Raw genomic sequence first — 25,592 nt, 5'->3', positions numbered from 1 at the left:
GTGCTAAGCTAAAAGGCAGAATGCTACAGGCATAGCTCTAAAGAATGTAGCCTGATGGGCAGCGTAGTCCGTGCTGCAGCGAGAATGGACTACCATACACGTTATGTGTCTGTGAGCGAGGGAGGGAGAGAAAGGAAAAGTCCGAGCTGTCACGGAGCAAAAACGGGAGCTGGAAGCATGTAAATATAATAATAACCACTGCAGCCAAGAAGAGTGCCTGACGAGCCCATTTGTAAGTAAGCTATTAAGACTCAACTGTACACTGTGTTCCTGTTTTCCTCCTGAAAAAATAAGTTCCGTTGGAGCAGCCTTTCAACGCCTCTCTCTGTCTCCCGCAAGCAAAGTTGACCCAGACAACAAAGTAAAGCTAGTTTTCAGCTACCAGCCCAACACGGAACCCACCGTATTAGCCAGAGGTCCCTTTACTACGTTTCGGAGCCGCGGACCTTCAGTAACAGTAATAAACAGCAATAGTACATTCACGTAGTTGTAAACAGCATGATAATATATTAAGTAATCCAAAGTATTCAGAATACGTTACTCTCATTGAGTAACGTAACGGAATACGTTACAGAATACATTTTGGGGCATGTATTCAGTATTCTGTAGTGGAATACATTTTAAAAGTAACCTTCCCAACACTGTACTTGAGCACTTCACATGAAATCATAACTAAAAGGTTCTGTAAGAATTTGACAGCTTTCAGGAAGTGCCAGTTTCCAAATAATGCAAACATTTGTAGTAAGCAGAAGTCAACATTTGTTGCAGTGTGTAGTTTGTCGATGCCTGACTAGTTGGACAAAACCAGTGCAGATGAACCAAAACTTTGGTAATTTCTGTGGCTTCTGTTACTTTCTTTCTTCTTCTAAGTTTTCTTAATACCTTAAAGAGCACACTGACCTTTAACCCTAATTAATAGTGAAACAGACAGAATGCTAAGGTCACAGCAAATACCACTACACTGCATCTTAACATGCATGACAATGAATCACTATGGCTTTCAGGCTGAGTGCAGAACATTCATTTATATGGAAATGTGTCATTTAGATAGCTGTCCATACAGTATTCTCTTTATCCCGACTCTCACACACATATTTCCTCCCTTCATGTGATTCATATCTGTCTGCATGTATAAAGTGATTCAATAATGTTTATTAGAAAGTCACATAGATCACATTGTTTGACCTTCGGTATTTTTGCCCCATTGCTCTATGATCATCACACACACACACACACACACACTACAGATTTGTGCATGACTCAGACTAATGCTTCTTCAATGTTCATTCATCCTCCTTTTTATGAAAAGACTATGACAAATACACACACACATATTCAACATGAATACAGTCAACACTCTGGGGAAAGCTACACACGGCATTATGGGAAGACCCACACATACATGACTGCACAAACCTGTGTTCCTGCATACAGACTTATGCACATAAGCAAACACACATCAACAAGATTAGCTAATGTCATGCTCTCAATGATTTCGCAACCTCATCTGCATCTTTCAGGATGAAAATAAAAATGATTATGATGTAAAAATTTATCATGCATGAAAAAGCTTCAGTGGGCTGTAAAAGGCGATGGGGCAGCGGTGTAGAGATAAAACAGGGAGGACTTAACATGTGCTCTGTGTGATCTGTGTAATCTATACATGCACAGAGTCCAAAGTGGGGTTATGAATATGCAGATTTTTGGTAGTGAATAGTTCAGAACCTTGTAATAAACTGAGTAAATAAGTGTGTATGTGCTTCATTTATGTGTACAGAGTGATGTACTGTGTGCACGGCTAAGAAGAAAATACGTTATTTTTAGATGAAGATCTAATTATCACAGTGTACAACTTACCAGGATGACATGAAAACACAGCTGTAAATGGTAACTGCATACATGCTCTCGTCATCTGTATTTAATTCATTGCTTTTTGTGACATTTTGGAAAAGCTGAAATTTTATTGAGCCACATTCATCTGACAGCTGTTCGCATTATCAACACTACATATAGAGTATGGAACATCCTTTATGGGGCATATCTGCATGAGTATGTTTGATTCAAATTCATTGTAATATAAATCATCATAGAAATAGACCTCATATCTGTCAATACAAGTATCACAAGGTTTAGAATCCATCCATGGTTACTGTTGAGCAGAATGCATTGTGGTTACATTCTACTGAAACACTGCTGTTGTTGATATGTAATTCCATGCACATGCTTTGATTAATATGTAACATCTTTGTTTTATATGACTAACACTTTTTTCTTTGATTCAAATAGATATATCCAATAAACTCCAGCGATAACTTTAGTACAAACCTGATTCAGCAGACTTCAGACAGATGTCCAAACTAATCTGTTGCATGAAGCAGTTTAGTCATTAACTCTGTGAAGCAGGACTAACGTGCCAAAAGTGTTTTTTAAAGAAGAAGAAAAGTCAGTGACTGATGACTGAGGTTGTGTTTACCTCATCAGAATTCAACAGTTCCAAAGACATTCTTGTCTTAGGGGACAAGGTCTGTTTTTAAACAGTATATCTTACATTAGACTAATCTACAAGCAAAATGAACAGTTTTCTAACCCTACGGTCCAGCCAGGCTGATGTTTATGAAAGCAGCTGCTGACTTATCACCCAATGAAAAACATCTGGAGTGTGGAAACTGAAGGAAGAGCTTCTCAAATCAAAGATCTGTTCAAAAAAAAGCTCCACTTATTCTATGACAGCAGTTAAACAAAGAAACATTTCCATATTTGCCATCATGTTTATAATCTAATAATAAATGTCCTTTTAGCTCTGTTTTTGGTCTCCACACCTCTAGAGGGAACTATTTGAGGGAACTTATTGATTTGTCATGACACCATCATGATACTCGTGGCTTTTTCTGCATTTTGTTTCCAGACAGGTGACATATTTTAGGGAAACTCAAGAGCTGAGATTTTGTAATTTGCAGGTTTTACTGAAAAACAAGAGGCTGATGTTTGATGTGAGTGAAACACACTCACAGATGCATTTCTGTAACCCCATACTGGGGTGTGGTTGATGTACAAATATTGATTAGATTAGCTGAACAAACTTTCAACACATTTTATTTTTGTTTTATAACTCAGTGTTTTATTCAGTCTTATTAGTTGTTTTACGCCAACCTTCATTTTGCTCTTTAAACCTTTAAAGTTGGAACCATTAACTGCTAAAAAAAAATCTTTATTTTTGAAACTGGAGTGTTTATTGAACCTTCTAACTAATTTTTAAAAAATGTAATATAAATTCGCTTCTTGGAGTTATAATTTGTGTCATTTTTGCCACAAACAGCATTTTATGCAATTTACTGGTTAAACATTTATTGCACAATATATTTATTTATTTTTCTGGAAAAAAAATACTCATCCTGATAAAATACAAAGCCAAAGCAAGTAACTCCAAACTGTAGAAACACACTCTTACAATGAATGCAAGCACATATGAAATCACAAAGGACAGAAAGCAGGAAGATAACAACTTGCAGGATGTGTTGTAATTCTCCAAGTTTGGATTGAAGCATGTTGTAAAAAACAAAAAGACAATGAGGATGAACTGCTCAGAGAAAGAAGACGAGAGAATCAGGAATGACGGAGAATGAATGATGGAAGGAAAGAGCGAAAGAAATGGGAGCGCTGGAGAAGAGGAGAGAAGAGGAGAAACACAAATGTGACCTGTCTATAAAACAGAGGGAAGGAAGAGTCTCCACTCACCCCACAGCCCCTGTGCACTGCGGTCATGGGTGGGAATTAGGACACACTCATGCGCATAGATGCAGCAAAATATTAAACAGATACACAGAGAGAGCATTTGGAAGCTTGTATAATTCTCTCTGTGGGTGTCAATTAAATCTCTCAGCTCTGTCAACAGCGCACACACACACACACACACAGTCATTCTCTTTCAACAGCTAGTGCTTCGTCAACACCGGCTGGCTTGGCAAGAGTAAGAGCGAGAGAGAGAGAGCGAGAGAGAGCGAGAGAGAGGGAGAGAGCGAGAGAGAGCGAGAGAGATAGCTGTTGAAGAGAGAGATAAGAGATAGAGAACTGGTAATATGAGAACATGAAAGCACTGCAGGTAAGGAAACACTGTGGTCGCACACACACACATGCACACACACACACATGTTGGTCTTATTTAACTTTTTTTTTTTTCTGGGTCAGAATGCTACAAAGAACCATGCTGCTAATACCAACTGAGCTATACATGTTAAATCCCAAAGTATGGACACACTCACACACACACACACAAAGTGAGAGAACATTCCATCATCCCATGCAAACCAGCAGCTTACATGTCTAATAACGTTCCCAGTTAGATCCGAGCCATCGGCTGCGTTTTGAATGTATCAGACTGAACAAACAGCGGCGCCACAGGCTAATTGTACACTCTGTATAACTACACTGTCAAACTAGTTTTGACTGTTTTCTGAGACACATTACACAATGCAAGACACATCTTGAGACTTAAAAGGCAAACTGTGGGTTATGAAAGCCGCACTCAACATCATCCCAAAGCTGGAGCTGAATAAACAACAGAAGTGTGCAGTGCCGCAGGCTTCAGAGCACAGCGATCTGTGGCACAGTGTTCACAGGTTTGCTCCCTGCTGAGGTGTCCTGATAAAGACTTTAAACCCAGATTGACTCACTCAGTGCACAATTTCCTTCGACATTTATTAGAATTCAGAAGCTGGGAAATATAATATCTCATTACAGACAGATGCTATCAGTCACACCAAAAATCCCACTGAGTCTGTGGGTCTTTGGTGTGACTGTAACTATGATGCCATAACAAATAAAGTCATATGTGCCTGATGTCTTATATAAGACTCAAAAGGTGAAGTGATGAGCAACACAGCGATTCATTTTCACACCCTCCTCTTTAACCTTTAGGTTAGGGTTAGCATTAACATCGACCTCTAATACAAACTCCACGTCCTTGAAAAACCCAAATGAAAAGGCTTTAAACAGAAAGCAAACTAATGTCCATTTTGTATGGACTGCCAGTTGCCTGCTGGCTTACACTTACTCACTAACACTTTATGAGAACTGCACACTGTTAAGCATTAGTAAGGTATCAGTAAACACTTAACTATTCATGTTTTGAAATGACACATTAAGGAGAAGTAATGTTAATATAATGAATTAAGTCTTGATTAATAGACTCGCATGTTTAATGAGAGCATTACTCTATAAGTGACGGCTTATATTAAAAAAGTACTACAGCAAATATTTAGGAACTGTTACTGGTTTATGGCATTTTTTAGAAAATTCCAACTAAACCATTAAGAAAGTGGGTGCTCATTTATGCATATGCAGCTGATATACTGTAGGGACACTTATTTCATGTTGTAATTAATGGTCAGTTTAAGCAGCTGCTAGTTGTTACTTCAGTATTTTGCATCTATTCCTTACGTGGCATTTACAAAGGACAGGAGTGAAACAAGTGACAGCTATGTAACACAACCCAGCTGAAGGTTAAATGTGTGTAGGACCAGAGTCTTAGTTTGAAGGAGGAAGAGTGGCTCTCCTTTTAAAGACAGAAAGAATCATTGATGTTGGAGCCACAGGGCACTTTAATTAGGATATAGATTTAGATTCAGATTTACAGATTTACAAAAGCAAAAAGTGGGTAAAAAAAAAAAAAAAATTGTAATAATAAATAATTAAACAGGTCATAATTTGTTTAGCAACCTGAGAGCGGGTGGAAAATAACTGTCTTGGATCCTGCTTGTGTGACTGGGGACACATTTATAGTGTTTCCCAGGCTGGGAGTTCTCACGGGCCTGGAACAGGTCGTGGTTTGGGTGGTGAGCGTCTTTAATGATGTGTTGGACTCGGCACTGCATCCAAGCTCATGTTTCTCCTGGAAGGATGGGAAACTCACCTCCCCTGATGCACTCAGCTTCCCTCTCTGGGTTAATCTATGGTGCAGCTTCTGTACCAGATGATACAGCAGGATGCTGTCAGTGGAGCATCCAAAGACCTGGGCCTTCCTAACCTCGCTGTTGGTGTGTGTGGACCATCTGAGGTCCTCTGTGATGGTCACACCAAGAAACTTAAACTTGCAGACCAGCTCAACTAGGGCTCTGTTGATGTCAGTGGGGCCGTGCTCCCTGGGCCGCCTGAAATCCACGATCGGCTCCATGGTATGTTGACACTGAGGGCACAGTTGTGATCCTGGCACCATTGTGTCAGATGGCTGAGCCTCACCATCCACAATCATGTCCATCACAGTCATTTCATCCACAGATTTAATCGTGACATCGGAGCTGTACTTGGTCTCGCGGTCCTGTGCATACTCAGAATGCAGCCATATGTTTACACTGAACCATCTTCATTTAAAATAAAATGTGAATAAGGTTGTTATAAAACAAAAGGTAAGCTGATAATGCAGCAAAATGTCTGTGGGATGTTGAAGACTCTGTTCCTCAGGTTAAAGCTGACTCTAAACCTCGTGTGTTGTCAGTTAGCAGCATAAGTCAGTTTAACCTGACGTGAACCTACAAACCAGAGCAAAGCTGAACCTGAGGAACCAAAGAACCTCTAACATCTACATTTACTTGTGTTATTAATTCAGTATGAAGAACATGTTGTTTATGGTCTGCACATTTGAATATGAAGCCTAATGAAATGTTTTCATGTGTTCATGTTTTATTTTAAAGGAAAAAGCTTCAATATCTCGAAGTTAAAGAACATTTTGTCTTCAGCTGTTCAGTCTCTTTCTGTCCTAAGAACTCAGACTCTACTTTTCACTACTGCACAAACTTCACGTGGGTTATATTTGCATCTTCTAATAAATATTTGTATCTTCTGTTTGTCTCTGTGTTGTCTGCTTCCTTTTATTGCTGTGAAGACAAAGGAGACGTGTTTGAGTCTTAAGGTCCTGCTGACCTTTCAGTTTCATCAGTAAATGCTTTTTAAGGTATAGATGGTGACTTTACAGATACAATAACACAATATACTCAACTAGTAACTTAACCCTTCATTACAATATGAAATAAACATTTATTAAAACTTTTATATTCTCACAAATAACCAGCTCATTTTATTAATCTGTATATGTATGAATATGAATTTAAGTATATTGTTAATTACTTAGAGTTTGTATGGAATTATTCCTCTGGCTTAAAAGAAGTCGAGTTTATATGTTTATGGGGAGATTGCTCTGAGCCGCGTTGATGTGAACTCAGTGATCAGGTCCCTGGTGGGTATCCCACAGGCTTTTACTGAGCAGGAGACGATCTTTGTTTGGTACATTTTGGCCCCATTTGAATGCTTTTGGGCTGCATCTACTTTGTGATTGGCCATAAGATCCCAACTTTTTGCTTTTTGTAACCTCTAGGTGGATTATTTTTCTTATTTTCAAATACAATTATTTTTGCAATTATACTGTAAAAAAACAAACAAACAAAAAAAAGACGAAATAAGGAGCGAATGATGTAGTTTTTATATTTTCAGGTGGGTTTTAATTAAAAAAAAAGCAGATGGCATTGTTGTAAAATGTTCAACCCAATCCAAATCTGACCAGGGAAACTCCACCTGACATGAAGCAAAAAGAAAGAGACTCTCAATACAAGCGACAGGCGCACAGCAGAACCAGCCCTGAATAATTAACAAATGGAACAAAAAATCTAAAACAATTTCTTTGTAGGTTCAAAAATAATTTGTTTTCTCTGATCAGATCAAATGATCACATATCACTGACTTTATTTAACATAGATTCTGTCTGATGTGAGTTTTTCCTCCCACAGAAATAACTGCAAAGTTTAAATAACTGCAAAGTTTAAAAACTAAGTTTGTAAATCAGTGTTTGCACGAGCTCCTCCAAAGGTCCCTGACATCCAGGGACTTTAGACGTGGTCCAGCTGAGTGGACCTGGGAAAAGCTCACAAGCGGACAACTGGCCCACAGATCAGTTTAAAATGATACGACGACATCACGTACTGTATAATTCAGTCTTCTCTCATCTTAAGGGCTTGTCCCGAGCCCCATTTGAAATAGTTTTTCTTTCTTTAGTCAATATTATCATGCCTTATCATTTTTCTCACCATATAATCGTAATAAACACAAATCATGTATAACCCTCAAGTTAAAAAAATTTTTAAAAAGTAAAGAAAATCTTAATAAATTCCTTTTTTTTTGCGTGTGATGAATCAGTGTTTCTACACAGCTGTCTGAACGTGTTTGGATGTCTGCAGTCATTACAGTAAAAGCACAGTTAAAATGGCTGAAATGCATTTAGTCAGTATTTTTATTCCCACTCACTCGTTGTTGCATGAACAACCATCACAGCAGGTGTTGCTTCAGTTTGCACTCAACAAGTGATTTAAACACATCAAACCAAATGATAAATGCTTAAAAACTATGATTGTTGTGTGTGTGTGTGTGTGTGTGTGTGTGTGTGTGTGTGCAGTTATAGAGGTGATTGTGTGTAACATGTTCAGCACGGTAATGGATGGACACCAAAAGGTTGGCAACACTGTAGCTTTTACATGACATCTGTGTAGAAATATATTGTTGTTAAAGCGTTGTAAAAGTTTGGCCTCTTCCTGATTTCTTATTTTGTTGATTGTTTCAGATTGCCAAAAAAATTAATGATTACATAAAAATAACATTCGAAAAAGATAACCGGAATACAAAATGTGTTTTTTAAATGATGATTTCATTTATTAAGGGAAAAAGTGATCCAAGCCTTCCTGGCTCTATGCACATTTTTAAAAAGCCCCCTAACCCTAATAACTGGTAGCTGGCAAAGAGACTTTCACAACGCTGGAGGATTTTAAGGCATGAACTGTCTGATTAAGGTCATGCCAAAGCATTTGAATTGGATTTCAGTTTGGAACTGGAATAGATCACTGAAACCTGATTTTGGTTTGAGCAGGACTGACACTGTTGACTCTTTTCCTGAGTCCCTTAGAAATGACTTTGAAACACTTTCAGGACTGATTGGTGTCAATGAGTTTTCTTCTTGTTAGTTACTTTAGATCACGGTGTGATGTGTTGCTTTTTGTTTCTTTTGTTTTTAATTCAACAGATCCGGCAGTAACCAGCTCCATGTGCAGCTACTCAAACTTAGCTTTGTGAAAAATTACCAATTACCTTTTCACACAGGGCTTATTAGAGTTGGGGAGCTTTTCTCTCTCAATAAATAAAATCATCTTTTAAAAGCTGCATTTAGTATTTACTTTGGTTATTTTTGTCTCATATTAAAATTTGCTTGATCTGGAAGGTAAGTGTGACAATTGTGTGAGAAAGACAGATATGCCTGGTGACTGGATGGTATTTTAAACAGCATAAGTTAACAATAGGTAAAAACCTATCATCTACAATCAGTCAGTGAATACAAAAGGAGGTACCTAATAGCTAAATCATTATTAAACCGCTATGAGCTGAAAACAAAAATAAAATATTCAACCAGACTTTCGACAGACGTGTCTTTGGACTATGCAGCAAAAGGAGAACACTCAGTCACACAGACAGGCCTGAGCTGAAACCCAGAACCCTGGAGCTGTAAGGTGACACAGCTAACCACTGCACCACTACTCTACCCAACACACAAACACAAGGCCAACAACTGTTGAGGTGACCACATTGTCATCATTACTAAGTCAGCTTATGGTTTTTGGTTCTTTGGTGCCGTGTGGGTCGTTTACGGCTGTTTTATTGTCTTCATTTTTGGCTGGCAACAAGATTGACCTCAATGAGAAAGCAAAGATGCTTAAAAGGCTCTGCAGAGCTGATGGGAACTGAAGTCAGGTGAAAACATGGTGCAGGTTCATCACTGTGAGCTACCACCTACATCTTTCACATGGAGCATACATTTAATAGGGGAAACTCAGCATTTTAAGGATTATAGAAATAGTGAACTGACACCTGTTTAATAAGTTATTTGCCATATAATCACACACACACACACACACACACACACAGCATAATTTTACAGCAGCATGTCACTATAAGACAAAATGCAAAAGGCTATTAGAAGCTATTTAAAAATGAAAGCCCAACAAAGCCTCTGCAAAAGCCAAATCCAAATAAACACTGTAAGCGTTAAATCTGTGGTGTCAGGAGTCTGTGAGCTGCCTTCAGCAGAGTCCACATTATTACCAGAGCTGGCCCGCTACATGTCCTTGAGGGGCCAATTCATTAGTTAGCTGGAAAGCCCAATCAATCACAATGTATCTGAGAAGGCTATGGATCATAATTGTGCTCAGGTACAGCAAAGAGAAAGACAGGCAGATGAGACGATGGATGGACAGACCCAGGCAAACAGGGCTGATGGGCAGGCTTGGGGAAAGGAAGAAGGATGATTGCGGCTATAACTACACACAGTTTAAGGCGGCATCCCAGGAGACGCTCGGTGCTGCAGTCAATAGAAATGTTGCTGTAGTTTGTGCCTTTGAGAAATGAAAAGAGAAAGTAAGAGAAAAAGATGCATTAGCAATGGTACATAAACAACAACAAACAGAAACACTTTGAAAACATGGCTGTGGTGTCAGATGTTATTGGACCAGCAGTGATAACAAGCAAAGACACGGTACATCTTTTACTATACGCACAATTTTTTTCCAAACATTAATTATTTCTTTGCTGAATGTTGGTTGGGGCTACGTGATGATATGAGCTATTGATCGTGCAGGCTTAATAGGAGAAGGAAAGCCTCTGATGTGCTCCCCCGGGACGTCAGCTGCAGGCAAACAAAAAGTCTGACACACTCACAGACCAGCGTGTAACCTCTAGGGGCAGTCCCAACATCTAAGCATGTCTCCTCTACTTGTCTGCAATTGTTCCCTTGCCTTCATTGATCTGTCATAGATCAATGTTATAAAATAGAGACAGGTGTGGGTTTGTACCCAGAGGAAACAACAGCACATTAATCACAGCTTACAGCTGATGCACGCGGGTTGTTCGCCTGCTAACATGACTTGGTTTAACTTTCAGGGCTCATCTGTCAAATTACAGGAGCTTTAATGACACCCAACGCTTTCCATTGCTTAGAAGATGATGTGTAACTCCCGTCTTTAGACTTTAGACTCCCCAAATAATTCATTATTTCCAAAACGCTAAACCAATGTTTTCTTATATTGTTACTCTTACTAAGAAAAACTTTTATTTAATTATCAGATTCATTTAAGTTTATCATTATAGATCATGTTATATCATATAAGCATTTGGAGTCTATGTAAGTAAGATGAGGGACTTGCAGATACGTTATTCGTAACTTCATGAATTATTAGTTTAGTAGGCTAACGCTGATTTGTGATGGCTGCTGAAGTTTGACCATTCTTACTGCTGACAGCAACTCTTTTTTCTCCAAAGTGCAGCCAGATGTCAAACAAAACAGAGCAAAGCAGTGATGAACACAGAGGAAATGAGTGCAGCTCCAAAGCACATTTTTTGACAAATTGCTAATGGTGATGAAAAAAAGCTTCAGCAGCTGCTTGAAAAGACAAACAACAGTTTGGCTTTTGTTAAACTTAACTCACAGCCTGATCTCCTGATTTAGGTCATTTGCACAAACAGAACAGGCGGTACTGCAAACAATAAACACTTTAGAGGTTTCTTTTAGGGCAGTTCACCTTCATTAACTTCAGGACCAGTGTATGCGTTGGAATTTCTTGGTTTCATACCCTTTATATCTTTTTTAAAAGAACTTTCACTAATTTCTACAGATGATTGGACGTACAGGAAAACCCTGGACCGTACAGCGAGGGGAGCTGCTGGCAGCGTGATGCTGTGTGGGGGCATTTTGCTGCCAACGCCTTGGGTCCACTTGTACCCTGAGAGGAGAGGGTCACTACAAATCAATAGCAATTTGTTCTGAGTGATCACCTTTGTCTTGGAGGAGAAACGTCTATCCTTATGGGAGCAGTGTCTTCCAGGATGATAATACCTCATCCAGAGGGCATGAGGGGTCACTCAGTAGATTGATGAAGATGAAAATTATGCGAATCGAGTGAACTGGTCATCAGAGCTCAACCTGCATGAACCTGGAGGAGGTTTTGGACCCGTGTGCTCTCCACCACCACTAAAACACTAAATGTGGGAAATCTAATGTAATAATCAGATGTAGTGAAGTGCTGGGGACGCTTTACTAACAACACCAACGATTATGTAGGTTTCTTTTTCAGTAATTCAGTATATGTTTTGTGTAGAATGAGTCTGACACACTACCTGCAGCCTGACGTCTCCTCCAAAATAACACTGTCTGTCTTACAGATTATTCCTCTTTTCCAGGATTTCTGGGAATATCAAACACTGGCTTGAAATAAAAACTACACACATGTCAATAAACTTTTGGCAGACTTGTGGCTAAATACATATAACAGCAGCACTTTTACATCACAATTACAATTTATGCACAAGTTGAAATCGGGCTTCAACTTCTTATTCATGTATGAAAACCCTTCACCAACAGAAGTCATCATTACTGCATTAAAAGTGGACACTGTAGTGTGTGTTTGGCAGAAGAGAATACACACAGTGTGTCAACCAAATGACCTCAAGATATTTAAAGCTTCAGCACTCAAACAGGAAATGAGAGTAGAAATGTGTTAGCCTCAGACACAGGTGGTAATAGTATCACTGAAGAGCGTTTTGCTTTAGGTGACTCAATTATTTTTGGAGAGCGAGTGTCACTTTTTCACAAGGTGGACGTCTCAATTTGGTCAGAACTCATTCTCCTTTCTAGACAAAGCTTGACAAAAAAAAAAGTTGTATCCAAATGACAGAGTTTAAATGAGAAATGGAATTAATTTAATGATGTGGAGGCCAAATAGGCCCCGCAGAGCTAATAGAGCGCTGCTCTTTAATACGTGGATGCATTAAATTAAAGCTATAATTATTATATTGTCACTGTTATATTGTAAAAGAGTGTGATGGTGCACGCGTATCTCACTGCTGCTTAGTGCAAACGCACTGTGGCTGAGATGAAAGTTTGCACTTTGTTGCTTTAGGTTCAAGACCCCAGGGGCTAACGACAGACACTCACATCCCTCTGTGTAACGACAGGAAGGCACATGCACGAAATATTCCGAATCCAGCTTTGCTTTTCACACTTTTGCCTGCGATGGCCTCCACAGACAGGTGACTGGCTTCTGTGAATAAGTGGTGTGAAAATGGCAGCCAAGCAGCCAGAGCAGAGCAGCACTGGTGGATTTGTCTATGTTTAATGAGGCAGCTGGTGGGGAGGGCAGCCATTGTTTTCCTCTCATAGGGGATGCGTTGAGTAATTTGCAGTAACCAGGGAGATACCATCCCTTTTCATCCCTTCTCAAATGGCCGCCTGACTGTGGCGGATGCCAAAAATGTCCGGGTACCATCCCTAAAAACATTGTTGGCATTCAGCAGACATGAGCCACCGCAGCTACAAATGCGCCCCCACATCATAATAAGGTGTCAAAGACAAAATAATTACAGCAAATACACATTAGTGCAAACTACAGTAGTGACGGGAGGGTTTGGATTGAAATGTAGATAATTTTATGGGATCTTAGAATTCTTTCTTGAATAATTTAATCTGTCCTCTGTAGTCAAACCACTGGCACAATTTCACAGATGTAGGAAAAGAAAGCACAAATTTTTATTTTGAAGGCGTATTTTGAATATTCTGTCCAATCCTCTAATGGTAATAGTCCTTTTAATTTAAAAATCTATCAGCCAAACCAAGTCAAGTCTGCATTCATTACTGTGATACAGATACACAGATGCAACACTACGTACATGTAATGTAGGACAAGCTGATGTAAATCAGTCTGCAGTATTTAGCACTGCATTTTGATGGAATTCAAGCAGCCAAAGAAATATACTAGCTCTCCCACACTCAAACTCCATAATGATTTTTGCAACATCCGCATTGTCAAGTGAATATCAGTGTTAGTAATCTCTACAAACAGACGTCAGAATATAAATATGTAGAGCTATAGTGGACTCTTTCATTTATGTTTCATTTATCTACTTTGGATACATTTTCAGTGGTTCCACTGACTGCTCAAAACCTAACCTAGTTTACATACGCACTTTCAACCAGCTTACTGTGTTGGTGCATATTTTGATTGCATGTAGAAAAATAGCCAATATAAAAGCAAAAATGAACTGTATTTGGTAAAAGCACAATCTCAAAATCAAATCATGATCTTTGGAAATGTGTCTAAATTCGCAAACAATGACCAGAGGACAGTAAGCGATCTCTTCCCTGAATATCTGCTGATGGCACCTGCAGGTCCTAAAGACTGGCTGCTGCCCGCAGAAGGCTACGCGATGAGAAGAGCTGATAGGTTCCCAGGTATGCCTTTCAAAATCTATCCCTCAAAGTCTTTCCCCAACCCTGATGAGCCACATGACATCATTACATCGGGGTTATTATTTCCAGTTCCAGGACTCCAGATTATATCTTAACTTGAACACTATTAATTATGATGAGTAAAAATGTTAAACGATAATCTGTCGCTTCAAACAGCACATTGATAAAATAACCCGAGCATACGTCATAAATGATGCATGTTAGGCAAAAGCAAAAGGAAGCACAGCACAGGAAAAATGGCTGATCCTTCCAGTATAAAACCTTAATTAGAATATAAAGATAATTAGCATTATCATCTATAAGAATTATGGTTATCAGATGATAAAGGAAAATTAAATATTTCCATTTGGTCTTGAAATATTTCACCCAGTATGAACAAAATACAATTATTCAAGCATTTAAATAAGACGCGGTTAAAGTGGCTCCAAAACTAGCAGCTCAACTTTGTAAACAGGAAATGTTTTATCGATCGCAGCTTCCAAAACTAGAAACATTTGGTTCATCACGTCTGTTTAAAATTATCCATGAGAAGAGAACCGACTGGTGCTGTGAAAAACAAATGTAGCTTAATTCTTCTCTTCTGTTGCCACAAGATGCATCGGGCTTGGAACAAATAAGAAAGGGAGGGCAGACATTTGTTTTACAATATGCAAATTTACACTGCAGGAAATAGATTTCTACACGGGCTATTAATATACTAATGTGAAAAGTGTGTTCATGCTCTTTTTTAAATAAGAAGAAAATGAAAAAAAAAGGTGAAGTAATGAGACTCGTCGATGAAATTCGGATCTACAACAGATCATTTACATTAACACAATGTCTCAGTGATGTATAGACAAGCTAAAAACCCCACAGGGAAATGAGACTGCACACTTTAGGCACAGACAACAACTGAAGCCAACACGTAGCCGGTACATCTCTCAGACATTAACCCCCCTGTAAGGCTGTCTTCATTTGGTTAGACGCTGTTAAAAAAAAGGAACCAAGACATTTTAATGATTCAGAATTTGCATTCCTAACCAAACCTTCAGGCTGCGTTCAAGTTCTGACTAAACGCGCCGTTGGAGAACACCAAGTGCGCCGTTAAAAAGCAACGCAGTTTAGCAGTTTTGCTAAATGGTAAAAAGGGTTCAGAGTTTTCTGGTCGACACAGAATAAATGATATCCTCATACAAACTCTAAGATGTTTAATGGCAAAAAGATGCTGATATGGTTTCACTGGTTTTGTTGTTGCACTACTTGTAGTTGTGGCTCTTGGGCATGTGCTGTACTCTGGCATAGTGACGCAGGTCCTTCTTTAGCTTGAGACTCTTTAGTTAGCCAAACAGTTTGAAATGAAACAGCTGAAAACTTTTAAAAAACAAACAAAAACAGTCAGACTGCGGTGAGAGTTAGGGGTGTTTGTTCTTCAACCACAACACAAGTTAAACCTCAGGCAGCTTGTTTTTCCAACTCTGTCCAATCAGGAAGAAAATAACAAATATTCTGACGCACATCAAAAAATGACTCCTTGGACCTCAGAGGGTTCACCTCTAAACATCCAGCAGGTCACTTAGTTTTGACTTTGTGTTCACATCTGTCACTCTGCGTGGAGTTGTCTGGTGGATGTGAAGAGGTTAATCATCTTGATGCTGCTCACAGACTGCAAATCACTGTGAATGCAGTGCCATAATAATTATGCAGAATAATCAATAGTCACTGAACATATGTGCTTTTTTAAGCATTACTTTATTTTACTTCCTCATTTTTATTAGTATTATTTATCTGATGGTTGCACCTATTATGAATTCCTGGTCATATAAATAGGCACAGTCATCATGTTGTGGGGCCTCTGTAATCCCAGTTCACTTTAAATCTTAGAAAAATAATAATAAGGCGAGACTATAAGTAGAATAAAACATCAGTGGTTTCTTTTAACCAAACGCCTTCAAACATCAGTGATGCTGAAGTCCACTCACACTATTTCACTTCTGTGTTCTTAGCTTAGAGCGCCCCTTGTGGCCATTCCCCATATTAAAGCATGCTACAGACGTCTTCCAGCAGGGTTTTTACCAACAGTCTCCCCCTTAAATCCTTCCCCTCAGAAAGGCGTACGTTTTTGCGGAGCCACCCCATCAGATAAAAATACACAGTGAGGCACAGCAGAGATGATTTTAACAGTTAGGATTCAGAACAGAATTGCATAACTGTCCCTGCAGCAGGTGGGATGATAACAGCAGAAAGGAGAGAAAAGAAAAACGAAAGAAACATTCGTGAGGATTTCGTGCATTTGTGTTCTGCTAATGTTTAGCGAGGTAAATTAAAGTGACAATTTAGAATTTCACCGTTTTCTAGTGTTGTGGCACCTCGAGAACCCCCCCGACCTTCCAGGAACCCTGCACGAGAGCCAAGTCACTGCAGTAAAATTTTGGACTGAAAAGCTACGTCTCCAGCCAATTTGTGTCTTTTTTTAAGCACCAAATGATATTTCTGCTCTATTACAGAGCAGTGCGATCACAAACATGACAAAGACGGAGAAGGATGGAAGGATGGGGGAGACAGTTTGGAGGGGTTATACATATCACATTCCTATCTCTCACCTCTCTCCCCACATCCCTTTTTTAGTTCATAACTGCCATGGGTATTAATAATTAATGAGGACAATTCTCTGGCGTCTGGATGAGTCATACTCTCTGCTACTTGGTTTCCCAAAAGCACAAAAGCTTGGATTAACACAGAAAGAGGAAATCTGAATTTTTAACCCTAAAATGGAAACGGCATAAATGTTTGATCGGTGTCTATAAACAGAGGGAACTTTGATACCTGCCAAAAAAAACCCAAAAAGTCAGGTGTTCTGTCAGAAACCTGCCTTAAAAGCTGAAAAGATGGAAAAAGTTGCGGATGTTTGGGATGTAATATTTGGTGATAGCTCTACTAAGCATTGCTCGGGGATCTAAATAGGAAAACCCAGCACATATGCATGTTTGTATGAAGTTTTCAAGGTTGGAGTCTTTATTTAGGCTTGGTTTTAGTTGCTTAAACTGTTAGCTTGAAAAGCTCGAACTGGTTCATGGCCTTTGGTGTAAAAAACAAGACTTTCCCAAGTTGCAGAGGCAGTTTTCTAAGCGACTAAACAATTATATATTATGCTTGAAGGGCAGCCAGTGTTTGTACTCGAACAAAACAAGAACAGCGTTCTGTCAGCTTTAGTTTGTCCAACACTGAGCTGTCAGACGCTGCAACGTGTTCTGTGAAAGGAAAATGCTAATGGCAGGGTTTGCAGAAGTTTGAAAGTTAAGCAGCCTCGAAGAACGACGAGGATGTACGAGCTTAAAAGAAATGGGGGGGACACGGTGCAAAGAGGTGCTGATTTTAATACCTTGATTTCAACATGATTATACATGAGAAAATTAACCAATATACAGGAGATTTATGACTGATAGAAAATTGTATTTATTATACTTTCCAAGATACATTCTATTCATTTGTAATGTCAATAAACACTCATAATTTTAACTTAACAATACTTTTTAAATAAGGACCGGATAGAGTTAAGTTGAATAAAGAATTTTGAAATAGAACTTGTCCTGACAATATCATCTCGAACTAAATAAATTAAAAACAAAACGGTGACTGAGCTAATATTGCACATGGTTGTTTTTCCGATATGATTCGGCCCAGATCCAACAATTTAGAGCCTCGATCGGTTTGCCCTCGCTTTCCCTCCCTTCTTACTCCCAGGTCCAACAATTCCAGAAGCATATCCAGTTTAATGCACATTTATTTTGGTTGCATAATGTTAATAAGAAACCTTTTACAAGATACTGTGGGAGATATAAGAATAAGGAAACTGCTGGAAACGTCACAGACTCTATCAGGCCTCTTGCTCATCGTGCGACACAAGAAAAAGGAAACATCACAGATCACATTTCACAACCTTTCATCCGGCAGGCGCTCCTCAGCAGACCGAGAGAGACAGAAACCCTTGAATCGACTGAATTAGCTCTGATGCAGCACACTATCAAGTCCTTTCCACTCTTTGCGTATTATTCTTCTTAAATAATACCGATAACTCTTTAAATAACCCTGCATAGAAAAATAAATTAACTATGTTGTTAAATTTTCATTCTTTTTCTACGAATTGAGAGCTGACGGGGGAGGCGGGTCACCGATTGAATTATATTAGCGGTTTGTTGGACAATCTGGCAATGAAGTCTCTTGATGTTGATGATGCTCCGTCGTACAGTATGAGTGTGTGTGTGTCTTTCTTTGTAATTTACAAACCAGTCCCACAGATACAAATAATGTAAGACTTACAAAATAAATTCCAGGTTACGCTTACATGGCAAGCAGCTTTGTAATTTCTTTTTTTTTTCTTTTTTTCTTTTTTTAATCATTGGGTTTTGTTTTTTTTCTTTTCATTTTTCAGAAACGTCCTCTGACAGTGTATGTGCCATTAGATTTCACCCAAAACATACAGTTACTGTAAGTAGGAATTTTTAAAGAGAAACACAACTCCATTCAGAAGACACTATATTTAACATGGCTCTTTACACAAAGAAAACAAGTCATGAAATCATTCCCCCAAAAGAGTTTCGCGGTGCCTCCAATTCCCACGAATGGAAAACGGGAGCCGTTTAGCCTCCCGGCAAAGAGCAGGTGTACTGCTACTGCTGTGTAATCCACACAAGATGGCAGAGAGTCTGCAGCCAACTCCGGAGAGCTTCCACAAGATCAAACAGATATCCCAGCAACACAAAAAAGGTCAAATAAAAACAAAATAAAATAGAATAAAGCAAAGTAGCATCCTTTGAGTCACTGATTCTGTTAATCTCATCCCAGAAGAAGGAAATATGATTCGTTCCAGAGCAAAAAGAACAACCAGCGCTCCCCTCGTTTTCTTTTTTTTAAAAACGGGCTGAAGCCAGCGAGGTATATTCTCAAGCACTGTTTCAAGACCCTTTGATTTGGTTGGAAAAAAAACAGTAAAAGAAAAAGAACAACAACAAGAACAACAAAAAATACGAAGTAGTAAGTACCCATTTCAGTAGCAGCAAAAAATACTATGTCTGGTTGCTTTTTTAAGGGTGTCCTATGGTAAGTTTGCAGGATTCGTACATGTGAGTGGCATGGATAATCCAGAAGGTCTTTTACTGTGAAATACATCCACGCTTATTCTAGTAATAGCCTTGTAGTGTGGAGCCATTTTGTCCATCTCTGCAGTGGTCATTAAGGATTTCCAGAAGGCACTTTTTTTGCTTTGTGTGTGTGTGTGTGTGTGTGTGTGTGTGTGTGTGTGTGTGTGTGTGGCTGCAGAGAGGGAAATGAAGGCAGAGGGTGAGAGATCTGAAGGTTTGAATGACGTGTGTGTGTCTCGAGAGGACAAAGAGCCAGAGAAATGTGTTCGGCTGTCTGCCTGCATGTTGCTGACTTCATACTGTAGAAGTGTGTGTAATCAATGCACAGATCAAACACAACAGTCCCTACATTTTACTCAGGGCAGTCTGCTCCTCGAGCACCTGCAGGTAATCAGGTGTTCCTTGGAGCTTGGCTTTCAGCTCGTAATACTCACTTTTCCTCTGCTCCACAACGATCTTACTGTGGTTCCCGCCTATCAGCGACGACTTCTTCATCTTTTTATCCAGCGTTTTCTCTGGGTAGCGGATTTCATATCCGCCCATCCCTATACTGTTGAAATCTCTTTTGCTGTCCAGGAAGTTGTGGATGAACATGCTGGGCTCTCGGTTGGGGAGAAACTCCTCGAGTTCGTCAATGGTGCTGAGGCGTTTGTTGCGCTCCAGAGTGGAAAGCATGTCTTTCTCCTTGTCTGCGCTGTTCCGCAGGATGATCTTCTGCCTCTGCGAGTCTGCAAATTTGAAGCCGGCATCCAAGTCTGAGGAGCGACCGATCCCGCAGGTGTGGCTCTTGCCGATGTGCTCGATAGTCTGAGGGATGAAGGTCTCGCCTCCCAAGTCGTCGCCGGGGATAGAACCTTTTTTGCCAGATTTGTGGCTGTGGCGGCGAAGCTGCAAAGACATTGAGCCGCACTCCTGGTTCCCCAGCCCCTCCTGCCTGCCCACCGGTTTTTTATTCCGCCTCAGGACAAAGACTAAAAGGCAGAAGGCCACAAACACAGTCAGGATCAGCACTACGAGGATGCTAAGGATCATAATTGAGAGAGGCACAGGCCCTCCCGGTGGTGCTTTGCCAACTCCAGCAGGCGACACTGATGTCAAAACAGGGGTGGCGCCAGTCTGAATAAATGGCGGCCTCGCCATCCGAGGACACAGGATCTCGTTTTTTAAGAGGCGCAGCTCAATGTTGGCGAACTGCACAGGGGAGGCACATTTCACCTCTTTGGCAGCCACTCCATCACTTAGCTTCTGCAGCCAGAGTTTGAGGGCGACCAGATCGCATGAGCACTCCCACGGGTTCCCTTCCAGGTCTATTTGGGTCAGTGACCGCAGCTGGTCCAAGACACCGCTCACTGGCAGGGTCATGAAGTGGTTGTTTTTCAGATTGAGTCTGGCTAAAGGGATCCCCGCAAACACATAAGCAGGGAGACTCCGCAGAACGTTGTTGTTGAGATACAGGAGTTGAAGGTTCGGCATGGAATCAAACGTACCTGCTAAGATTTCCTTTATGGCATTGTATTCCAAATATAAGTACTGTAGGTTTGTGAGGCCCAAAAACATCTCTGGGTGTAACTGTTCAAGCAGGTTTCCGTTTAAGTACAGTCTCCTCAGGTTAGTGAGGTTAGCAAACACACCTTTCTGGACTGTGACAATCTGATTGCTGCCAAGATGCAGCAGATCTAAGCCCTCAAAACCTTGGAAATCACTCGGATTGATGTCACGGATGTAATTCCCACTCAGGTGAAGCTTCTTGGCATTTGGGGGTTTGGGAACAAGATCAGCTAGATTTTTAATATTCCTCTCCTGACAGCTGACGCTAATGCCAAAGTCAGAAGGGTGGGCTTTGCAGCTGCAGGGCTGTGGACACAGCTGAAAGGAAACAATCTGGTTATTCCTTCCAGCCACAATACCATTGCCATAAAACTTTGATGAGTCTGTGGTTTTTGGCGCTTTCGTGGCTATGGGAGCCACAGTAGTTGGGGGCGTTTTGGAGGGCTGTGCAGGTGGCATCCTAACATCAAATTCACTTCCAGTTCCCATGGGACAAAGCTCCTGTTTGTTGGTTTCTTTCAGGAGCCTCCCGTACAAGTCACTTGGCGTTTCACATATGGCCTCGCCAATAAAAATATTATAGGGCATGTTTTCAAGCCACGCTTTGAGAGGCGCTAAGTCACAGGTACAGTTCCAGGGGTTGTCATCCAGCTGCAGCTCTACAATGCGTCCAATGTGCTCCAGAACTCCCAAATAGGGAAGTTTCTGGATCCTGTTCCCTCTTATATCCAGATGTGTGAGCGAGGCAAAGCGAAATATGTTGTCGGGGAGTGCCTGTATGAGGTTGTCATTCAGGATCAGCACTTTGAGCTTGTGCAGTTTGTTAAAGGCTCCCTTCTCAATGTATTGTATTAAGTTGTAGTCAGCCTGAAGGTATTCCAAGTTTTCTATGCCTAGGAAAGTGTCCGCACGCAGCACCTTTAACTCATTGCTGTTCAGATGCAGCTGTTTCAACGCACTCATCCCCATGAAGGCCCCACCTTCGATGTTCTGCAGTTTATTGTTCCCGAGGTGCAGCGAGACGGCGTGGGTGAAGTTGAGGAACGAGTTTGGGTAGAGTATGATCAGAAAGTTGTTCTGGAAGTTAAGGTGGTAGAGGGACGAGGTCGGAGGGATGAGCTGTGTGGGTCGATAGACGGTGATCTCCTCGCAGTTGACATACAGCACGTTTTCCACCGACATGCAGGAGCAGGCGACGCAGGTCTCGGCCAGCAAGTCCGGGGCGGACGGGTCTGCCATCGGGGGTCCGTTCGACATTGAGGGGGAGGAAAGGGAGGAGGCGAGAGAGCCGGAGATAGAAGAAGAAAAGGCTGCCAGCAGGAGTACGAGCAGCATTTCGCCGGTTAGAAATCCTCCCCCAGAAAACCATTTAGTAACCTTTGGAAAGAAAAAGAAAAGAGAGACAGGCGCATGCACAAACATCCACACACGCAGGCGTACATACATGCACACAAAACCAGATATGCACACACACACACACACACACACACACACACACACACACACACACACACACAGCACACCATCAAAATTCATATTTGAGAACGACTGCATTGCAATTTTAATATTTAACTCATTTTATATTTAAAGTAAAAAAAAGAAAACATTACTCACACTGTATAAAATAAATTCTAGCCACGACGCTAATAATGCACATTTACAATGATCACACTATTTCATCAGAATCTATGAACTGCGTATCTCTGTTACTGACACACAGTCATTCCTCCGAATCCTGGACAACCTGAAATGTTGGATGGAGGTTATTCAGTACTGCAGGAAAAGTAGCACATGCTCTGGAAATTACCCAAACCCCTGAACTACTGCACGTCTATGCATCTTATTCTGACACCCAAAGCAAGACGCAGACATCAGCACAACTCTGTTCTGTGCCTCTCAGATGCAACATAATCAAATGGCTGCAGTTCCCTTTTCCAGGGGAGCTCTAATTTGGAGCCAGCACCTCCACTACCAGCGAGTAGCACATTCCGGTTATTTAGCAAAGAGAAGAAGAAGAAGAATTGGGACTGTGCCCATTACTGACACACTGAGAGGGGTTTAAGCTGCACCCATTTATAGCAGCTGTGACACAGAAGAAGAAATTCCACATGACGAAATCTGAGAGATCTTTTTTATGTGGCTGAATTTAAATAAATTGGACTTACCCAAAGCTGTGGTGGTGATGAATGCGGCTCCCTCTGGAGACACGGGGCAGCATTGGTGAGACATGGATGGAGCCGTGCAAACAGTCCTCCCAGCGGAAGCCGACAGTTATAGGGGCGCAACAAGGTCTCCCCCCAGTCCTCTATAGCCCCATGTAGGGAGCCGAGCAAACTGGAGAGGTGGAGGTGCGAGGCGGAGATGGAGAAACAGAGGAGGGAGCGGAGGAGAGGCGAAGAAGGAGGGAGGTCCGATTTCACCCGATGCGCCTCTTACTGACGGGCTCTTCTTGCTTGGAAAAATCGCCCCGCTGCTCGTTCGGTCCCCAAGGTAGCCGTACTACCTCCATGGGAAAACGTTCATTTGGGTGCAGGGGAGATAGAGAGGGAGCGGGGGAAAGGTAGAAGAAGGCAGAAAGAGGGGGAAATAGAGAGAGGGGGTTGGGGGGTGGGGGGAGGAGGCAAATAGCTTTCAGAGATCTTCACGGCGCGTCCGGCGACTCCAAGGCGTGAAAAGGGGCGCAAGGCGGACACCAGTACGGTGGAATAAGTCCATCATTCTCAGAGTTTTTCCTCTCTTTTTTATTTAAGGCGGGGAACTGATCGAAGGAAAGAGGAGTAGCAATGAGTAGAAAATGGGGAGGGAGAGGGGATGATGATGGTGATGATGATGGCCAGCACTGTGCGTCTGGCTACAGCTCGGCTCAGCAACCTTCCGAAGGGCCAATGAATAAATACTGGTTCGTTTCCAGCGAAGTTGCGCACGGGAATAAAGCTCCAGAGGGCAGAAGCGGCCAAAATGCCCCCATCAGGTTGGTTTTGTCACGAGGTTATTCTCCATCCGTGCAGCGCTAATCCCTCCACCCCCCAAAAAACTGTTGGTGGTTCTCTTCACTTTGTTCGCAGGCGAATGGAGATTATTTCAGTCTCATCCAAGTGGGAGGGAATCAGTTCTTATGTTTGTTTGTTTGTTTGTTTCTCTTCCCCTGTAATAACAAAGGAGAATATTGAAGCTCCTTTCCGAGAAAAAAGGGGGGAAGAAAGAAAAACGGAGAGAAACAAGAGAGACGAGTAAGGACAAGAGAAACCGGTGCGTAAAAATGAATAATGCAGTTATTCAGCCTTTAGTCCGCTGTGGTGCAAGTGAGGCGCTCGAAAGTCCGCACATTCTCTCTCTTTCATAGGTCCAAAGAAGGGAAGGGAGAAAAAAAGAATCAAAATGAACTTGATAATTTTTTTAAGTAATCCTCTCCGTGGGAAAAACACAAAAAATATCCAGGTGGAATAAATGGCAGAGGAGGGGGGAGGGGTGTCACACCGGAGAAAAGCAAGCTTGTGTTTCTCTCCCTCCTGTAAAGACAGAACAGTATCCGTGTCAGGCGCATAAGTATGCTGGCTCCTTCTGCAGCCGCATTCACCGAGCTTCCCACACGACTAGAAAGAGGAGAATGCAGAGATGGAGAGGGAGGGAGAGAGAGAGGAGGGGAGGAGGGAGAGAGAGAGTGAGGGAGGAGGAGGGGGGGGGTCTCTCACATAGACCGAAAAGAGAAAAAAGATACTCCAGACCTTGAACCAGATCCATTAGGGTGAGCGAACATTGCAACAGCTGCATTTGCTCCTTATTTACGAGCAGATTCAGATTTTTGTTTTATTATTTTTCTGTATTCTTAAATGTAATAAAAGGAGGTTTCACCTGTTTTTATTTCCTACCCTATGTGAGCTCGTGGGGGGGGGGGGGCAAGATCAAAGCGCTGATGGAGACGGAGGAAGGGAGTGTGCGCGCGTGCGGGTGGACTTGGCGCCGTTAAGAAAATAAAAGCAGCACTGCGAAAGAGTCACAGCGGCCCGGACCTGCGCAACACGGACCGAGCGCGTCCCCGAGGTCTGTGTGCAGAGAGAGAGGGATGTGTGTGTGTGTGCGGGAGCGCGCCTGTGAGCGGCATTTTAAACAGGAGGGAGAGAAAGCGAGCGAGAGAGAGAGGGAGATGGGGTTATTATTCAGGAGCGCTGCAGTCAGGCGGGCTGGAAGAGAGAAAAAAAACGGAGAAGGTGATGGAGAATCAGTCAGTCAGGAGCTCAAGTTTATTGTGCATGTTTGTGGGAGAACATGGAAGAAGGAGATGGAGGAGACAAGAGGGGGTAAGTTAGCCCCCTCCTTATACAGGTAGATTTTAATACATTCTTGCTATTATTATTGTCTCTATCTCATCACGGGTCCTGGCTCCTCAGCTGACACTGGAGGGGGAGTCCAACCTGAAACCTGACAGCGTTCGGGCTCACCGGAAGCCTCACCTCTGGTTTCCTCTTGCAACAGGTGGCGGGGCCAGGTGACGCACAAATAAAAGCAGGCCGAAGAAAGGGAAGCCGGGAAGTGTGGATGTGAGCCCGCCTGCACGGCAGCAGAGGCTAACACCGGTTTAAGTTTAAGGTTGATGACGATGA

The 25,592-nt window shown here is 41.5% G+C and overlaps 1 protein-coding gene across 2 annotated transcripts; it reads right to left on the bottom strand.

Moving 5' to 3' along the window:
* Positions 1-4,805: 4,805 nt before the first annotated feature.
* On the bottom strand, positions 4,806-24,562 carry slitrk4 (SLIT and NTRK-like family, member 4). Of its 2 annotated transcripts, XM_039615107.1 has the most exons (3): positions 23,157-24,562; positions 19,878-22,368; positions 4,806-10,421 (listed from the first exon to the last, which is right to left on the bottom strand). In XM_039615107.1, the coding sequence occupies exons 2-3, from the start codon at positions 22,324-22,326 to the stop codon at positions 10,216-10,218; spliced, it is 2,655 nt and encodes an 884-aa protein (XP_039471041.1). In that variant the 5' UTR covers positions 22,327-22,368; positions 23,157-24,562; the 3' UTR covers positions 4,806-10,215. The 2 variants fall into 2 exon arrangements, with proteins under 2 accessions (XP_039471041.1, XP_031585704.1); XM_031729844.2 differs by lacking the exon at positions 4,806-10,421 and having other exon boundaries at positions 17,677-22,368.
* Between the last annotated feature and the right edge of the window lie 1,030 nt (positions 24,563-25,592).

This window comes from Oreochromis aureus, linkage group 2 (genome assembly GCF_013358895.1).
Source record: "Oreochromis aureus strain Israel breed Guangdong linkage group 2, ZZ_aureus, whole genome shotgun sequence".
Taxonomy (NCBI): domain Eukaryota; kingdom Metazoa; phylum Chordata; class Actinopteri; order Cichliformes; family Cichlidae; genus Oreochromis; species Oreochromis aureus.
The sequence above is the reverse complement of the archived record's forward strand: the minus strand, read 5'-3'. Positions and strand labels throughout refer to the sequence as shown.

What these genes read in the sequence shown, in the direction of transcription:
- slitrk4 (XM_039615107.1), bottom strand. Translation starts at nt 22,326, where the DNA reads ATGCTGCTCGTACTCCTGCTGGCAGCCTTTTCTTCTTCTATCTCCGGC. An exon ending in CGTTGTGGAGCAGAGGAAAA is followed by an intron (nt 10,422 to 19,877) that starts GTGAGTATTACG and finishes CATTTCTCAAAG; the next exon opens with GCACAAACTACAGCAACATT.